We start from the raw sequence: 5,592 nt of genomic DNA on the forward strand, positions 1-5,592 counted from the left end.
GCCTGCTGGGGTATAGTGTAATCAGTTAGTGAGGATTGGAGCATTGCATTGCATGTTTAGTTTCAACATCAGTGAGTGAGTGGATTTTTATGTGTAAAGGGGAAGGAATGGAGGTATTTAACTAATGCATTTTGTGCTAAGGTTTTTGATAGTTTGGGTGTACAACTTGCAAGTGTGTATCTAATGTGTGGAAAGTATTTATATTTATACAAATGGTGAAAAGCAGAGGGCTTTTTTATTAACAACAAACAAACATTTTATTAATAAGAAGATACAAATATTACTCTACTTGCTAAAAAATCAAACAAAAGACCTCGACCCCAACATATTTTACTACGTTCTTAACTTTACTGCTGTGATCTTGGCACAGTTGTAACACAAACTTTGCAGCAGGGTGCGGCACGTTGAAATTTTGATGCTATCTTGAAGATAGTGTAGAAGGTTATAACCTTTTTTTTTTTCTTTCTCCAGAATGGTAGAGGTAAACACATCAAAATTGTTTTTTCAGTTCGGTCCAAACCGACCTAGATCTTAATGGAAAAAACAACTATCTCTACGAACTCTAAGAAAGAGCTCAATAAATGCAAAACTCTAATTTCTATCATTTCTCTTCAATCCAGAAGAAGATCACTAAAAAAACAAAAAAAAAAAGAGAGAAAAAGCTTATATCCTTCTTCAAAAGAATCTTATATCCCAGCACTAGTTTCTTTTAGCTCATTGTTTTATACACCAAAAGAGAAAATCAATTAAAACAAGTATTTTATACATTCATTTAACATTTTATTTTATCTTTATCTCTCTTTTTATATCACACAACAATATATTACATCTATCATTTCATATTTTTTTATCTATTTCTCGCTCAAGGTCCACAAAACATTATTCTATTTAAAAAGACGGTTGATATGAGAGGGAGAGAGGATTTAACATTGTTGGTTTGAGACGGTGTATGTGAGCCGGTTGAAAGCTGCAGCAATTGAATTAGAAAAATATTATAGTTAATCTTGAAGCTTTATTCTTAACGACTAAGGACATTGGTTGGTTCGACGTTGATTCCGTCAAAAGTCCAATATATCTTCCAATTCCAAACTATTTTTTCTTCTCATTTTCATTCACTTAGCCTCCTATACCACAAGGTAACCCCCGTCAACCTAGTACACACGTTCTTTTGCTCTTTTTCTCCTATATTCCTGTCTCATTACTTTTCCAACATTCTAATTATATAACCCTTCCTAAATTCATGATTTACCTATCATTAACTATTCAAATCATTCATTACCTTCTTTTCTGCACTTCACGTTCTTGATTCAATTTTTTCTTTTGTTTCATCAATTCCTTTTCCAACAACACCACCAAATCCATGTGAGTCTTAGATTTTTTATTATCAATACACGTTTATCTTTTCTTGTTTTTTTTTTCTTCTTTTCATTCTTGCGTGATAATTGTAAGCTTGATTGTTGAGTTGACACTTTTTATGCTTATATATTTGTTGAGTATGGCTCGTAGTTACTAATAAGTGGGCAGGCGACCTAAACTTTTGTTGAGGTGTGCGGGGTTGCAGGATAGTGTTGTAAATGATCGCTTTAATTATATACATACAAGTTGTACTATGTAATCCATAAGTTTGAAATCATGATAAAAAGGAGTTATAGGCATAGGTATGACTAGTCCAATTTCATTACCAAACATCGTGTGTTCTTCGTTTCCCTTGATCATTTCTTTATTCTTTCGAAACGGAGTTGTTGTTTTAACAAAATAGATTCTGTATTTTTTTTGCTTACCTAATTAATAGATACTTATTTTGCTTTGTTGTTATTTATGGCTGTGTTTTTTTTTGAAAAGGATAGCCTGTGATCATATAAATTCTCAACGTTCAAATGATGCAACAGCAGCATCGTATGGAGCAATATGATAGCAAGTTGAGTCAAACTAAGGAGCAGATGAGTAAAATGGAAGAAGAAAAAGGTCGAGCTATCAATGAGCTCATAGAAATGAAAAAGGTAGCTGAGAAAACCAATGACATGATTGATGAAGTAATTGCCGCAAAGAAGGTTTCAGAACCAAAAAACAACCATAGTGAAATATCATTAAAACATGAACAACAATTGTCGGAGAAAGATGTTTTGTTGTCTGAGTACAAGAGGAAACTTCAAGAATCAGAGGCAGAATTGGAAAAAAGAAAAGAATCAGAAGCCAATTTGTTTGATACATTGGTGATGCAAACAAAACAGCTAGAACATAATAAGGTTTTACTTGAAGAGTCAAAGCTTGAAATTGGTTCTCTTGAAGAAAAATTAAAGACACTTCAATTAGGCGAAAACAAAATCAAAGATTTAGAGGATAAGAAAGTAACTGAGAAAGAGTTGCCAAAGATCAAGGTAAAGGAAACTCAAAAGGGTGTTGGAGAGGGACAATCTATGAAGGCGGAAAATTTAATTGAACAATTGAATATGCTTAAGAGCGAATTGAAATCAGCAACAAAAGCGGAAGAGAATAGCAAGAAAGCAATGGACGATTTAGCATTCGCACTAAAAGAAGTGGCAACAGAAGCTAACCAAGTGAAAACAAAACTAACCTTAAGTCAAGTTGAACTAGAACACACAAAAGGCGACGCTGAGCGTTGGAAAACGATGTTAGAAAGCACAGAAGAGAAGTACAAAGAGCTTCTAGACGCGACAAGAAAAGAAGCTGAGAGGTTCAAAAACACCGCGGAGAGATTGAGATTAGAAGCTGAAGAATCACTTTTAGCATGGAATGGAAAAGAAACTGAGTTTGTTACTTGTATTAAAAGAGCTGATGAGGAAAGGTTGCTTGCACAACAAGAAACATCAAGATTACTAGATTTGCTTCAAGAAGCTGAGAGTAAAACAAAAGTTTCAAAGGAAGAGAATCAAAAATTGCGCGACATACTAAAACAAGCTCTGAATGAAGCTAATGTTGCGAAAGAAGCTTCCGAAATTGCAAAAGCTGAAAATGGTAGATTACAAGATAGTCTGAGTTTGCTTGTTCATGAGAATGAGATGTTGAAAATTCATGAAGCTGCATCATTTGAGAATATCAAAGAGTTGAAGAAAATGCTATCAGAAACATCAACCAAAGAGTTTCGAATCGAAGATTTAGAGAAATATTTAACAACAAAGGAAGGTACAAAAACAAAGGGGCATCATCATCACTCAGGAGAACAACATCATAAGGAGCCTAAAGAATCAAAAAGTTTAAGCAAAACTTTTAGTCTTAATATAAAAGACATGATAACACCACATAAGCAGCAACACAAAGGGGGGAATAATGAAGAGGTTGTTAATAAAGAAATTATTGTAGAAGATGATACACTAAAGGGTTCAATATTTGATGAAGTGGAGGACGATTCACCTGATTCAGAAACACATGTTGAAATGGGAATTCATGAAGATTTTGATCATTTAGATGAATCACATTTTGATGATTCTGAGGCTGATAGAAACAACAGAAAAAGTAAAGCATTGCTGAGAAGATTTGGTGATCTTATAAGGAGAAAAAGTACTACTACTGCTACTAATAATAATACCCGAAAAGAACTTCCCAATGAAGAACATCTACAAACGTAATGCAAATTACACAGTGACTAAATACAATTAGACTGTAATACTGTTCATATTGTTTTACTTTGTGCATTTGTTTAATGTGTACATAATTTTTGTTTAAAAAAAATGTGTACATAATTTCACAGATTATACGTACACCTATTTTGAGACCCTATTTCGTGTCTGTTGGTTTCTTCTATTTTATTTGTTTGAATACCTGTTTGAAAAGTGGCGTATAATTTCCCCCAAATCAAACTAAAACAATCATTTAGACCACCTAAGACGAATTAGAAAATACCCTAAAAGGTCATCCTTATTTGGGACATTTGAATGAAGAGGAAAAATAGATTATGATACGAAAAAGTACCACATGACAATGAGATTCATATCTGGTACATTGAAAGATTGAACAAAGATAATCTCACGTGTACTACCCAAATATAAGGCATGGAGTACTTATCAATCTTCTTTGAGAGTTTCTTACACAAAAATGCAGCAGCTATTGAACTTAATAGAATGTGCAAAGTATATGTATTTGACAAGAAAGAGGGAGGACTTGGATGTTGCAAGTGCCGTATTTTGGACACATCTTGATTCAGTGAAGTTATTGAACATGTTTCATTTGATATTGATCCTTGACACAAAACAAATAGGTACAAACAACCATTGCTTAAAATTGTTGATGTAACATCTACAAAGTTATCTTTTTCGGCAGCTTTTGCTTATTTGGAACATGAACAACAAGATAATTTTATTTGGGCATTCCAAAATGTTAGATAGTTCACCTCAGAGAGACTAATTTCTAAAGTTATTGTGATTGATAGAGACCTTGTCATGATGAATGCAATTGAAGTTGTATTTCCAACTTCAATTAATTTTCTACGCTTTTTTCATATTGACAAAAGTGTTATAGCCAAGTGCAAACAATAAGGGTTGAAACCAATAGTCAGTCATGGATTTGTCGAAAAAGATCATCTTTTCTAGTAGTGTGCAGAAGTGGAGTTAAAATCCTCTCTATTTGTTAAAAATAAATGGATAATGCAACACTTTGAGGGACACTTGCAAAACTTTGAGTATGTACTGATATTATCCTATTTGTTGATTATGTTAAAGAAACTTGATTGGGTTTGCACAAGGAAAGGTTTGTTGCTGTGTGGACCAATCAAGTGATGCATTATTTTATTTTTTTATCAAAGCACTAAAATGATATAAAAAGGCCAGGAGATGCCTGAACGGAATACAAATTAAAAGGATTACAAAGAGGAAGGCCTAGAAAAAGGCAATCCAGTACTATCTCTAAAAAGCAAAACTTCTAAAAATAAAGGGGGATCATTCCACCATTGAGTGGTAAAACTTGGCAAGCCATGTCCATTTTTAGCCAAAGCATCCGCTACTTGGTTCCCCTCCCTAGGAATGTGCGTACATATAGTTTTCAAGCCCTTCGCCATATTCTTACAGTTATTCCACCGGTTTCTAATTTGCCATGGAACATTATCATCTTTATTGAAGGCGCTAACAAGCTGTAAAGAGTCACTTTTGATCCAGATATTACAAAAACCTAAGTCCACCGCCTTTTCAATTGCGTACATAGCTGCTGAAATTTCAGTAACAATAGCAGAAGCATGGCCGAGATTCTGCACAAAACCTCCCATGAAATCACACTGAGTTTCAGAACATGCCCCCTATTGACCTGCAAGACGGAGAGCCATAACAAGAGCCATCAATATTAACCTTGGTCCACCCAAAATCTGGGGGATGCCAGCACACAGCCATACTACATCTCAGCCGTGGTTGCTTTATAGGGATGTGGAAAATTTGCGACAGTTCAACATTGAGCATAGCTGAATTATTTGATTGGATGAGATTAAAACTACATCCCACTTCCACTATCATACTTTGAATCAAATGTTCCAACGAATTCGCCTTATTATTGAAATAACGCTCATTACGTTCTATCTAAATCTTCCAAACCGTGTGCAGAACCGCTGCTATTAAGACTTGCTGCACCGCTTTGCTCCAATTACCAACA

At 34.3% G+C, this 5,592-nt stretch overlaps 2 protein-coding genes across 3 annotated transcripts; one reads left to right on the plus strand and one right to left on the minus strand.

Annotated features, from left to right (window-relative positions):
* The first annotated feature begins 1,048 nt into the window (after positions 1-1,048).
* Positions 1,049-3,733, plus strand: LOC11422680 (WEB family protein At4g27595, chloroplastic). Of its 2 annotated transcripts, none has more exons than XM_024778292.2 (2): positions 1,049-1,362; positions 1,843-3,733. In XM_024778292.2, exon 2 carries the CDS (start codon positions 1,878-1,880, stop codon positions 3,585-3,587), a length of 1,710 nt encoding a protein of 569 aa, XP_024634060.1. In that variant the 5' UTR covers positions 1,049-1,362; positions 1,843-1,877; the 3' UTR covers positions 3,588-3,733. The 2 variants fall into 2 exon arrangements, with proteins under 2 accessions (XP_024634060.1, XP_003601925.1); XM_003601877.4 differs by having other exon boundaries at positions 1,050-1,362; positions 1,848-3,733.
* A 1,083-nt stretch (positions 3,734-4,816) lies between these two features.
* LOC112420242 (uncharacterized) lies at positions 4,817-5,215 on the minus strand. Its single transcript, XM_024778991.1, has one exon. The coding sequence runs from the start codon at positions 5,213-5,215 to the stop codon at positions 4,817-4,819; it is 399 nt and encodes a 132-aa protein (XP_024634759.1).
* Positions 5,216-5,592: the final 377 nt, after the last annotated feature.

This window comes from Medicago truncatula, chromosome 3 (assembly GCF_003473485.1).
Source record: "Medicago truncatula cultivar Jemalong A17 chromosome 3, MtrunA17r5.0-ANR, whole genome shotgun sequence".
NCBI classification, from domain to species: domain Eukaryota; kingdom Viridiplantae; phylum Streptophyta; class Magnoliopsida; order Fabales; family Fabaceae; genus Medicago; species Medicago truncatula.

Bases quoted from the DNA above. Each gene is read 5' to 3' on its own strand.
- LOC11422680 (XM_024778292.2), top strand. From the start codon at position 1,878: ATGATGCAACAGCAGCATCGTATGGAGCAATATGATAGCAAGTTGAGT.
- LOC112420242 (XM_024778991.1), bottom strand. From the start codon at position 5,215: ATGGGAGGTTTTGTGCAGAATCTCGGCCATGCTTCTGCTATTGTTACT.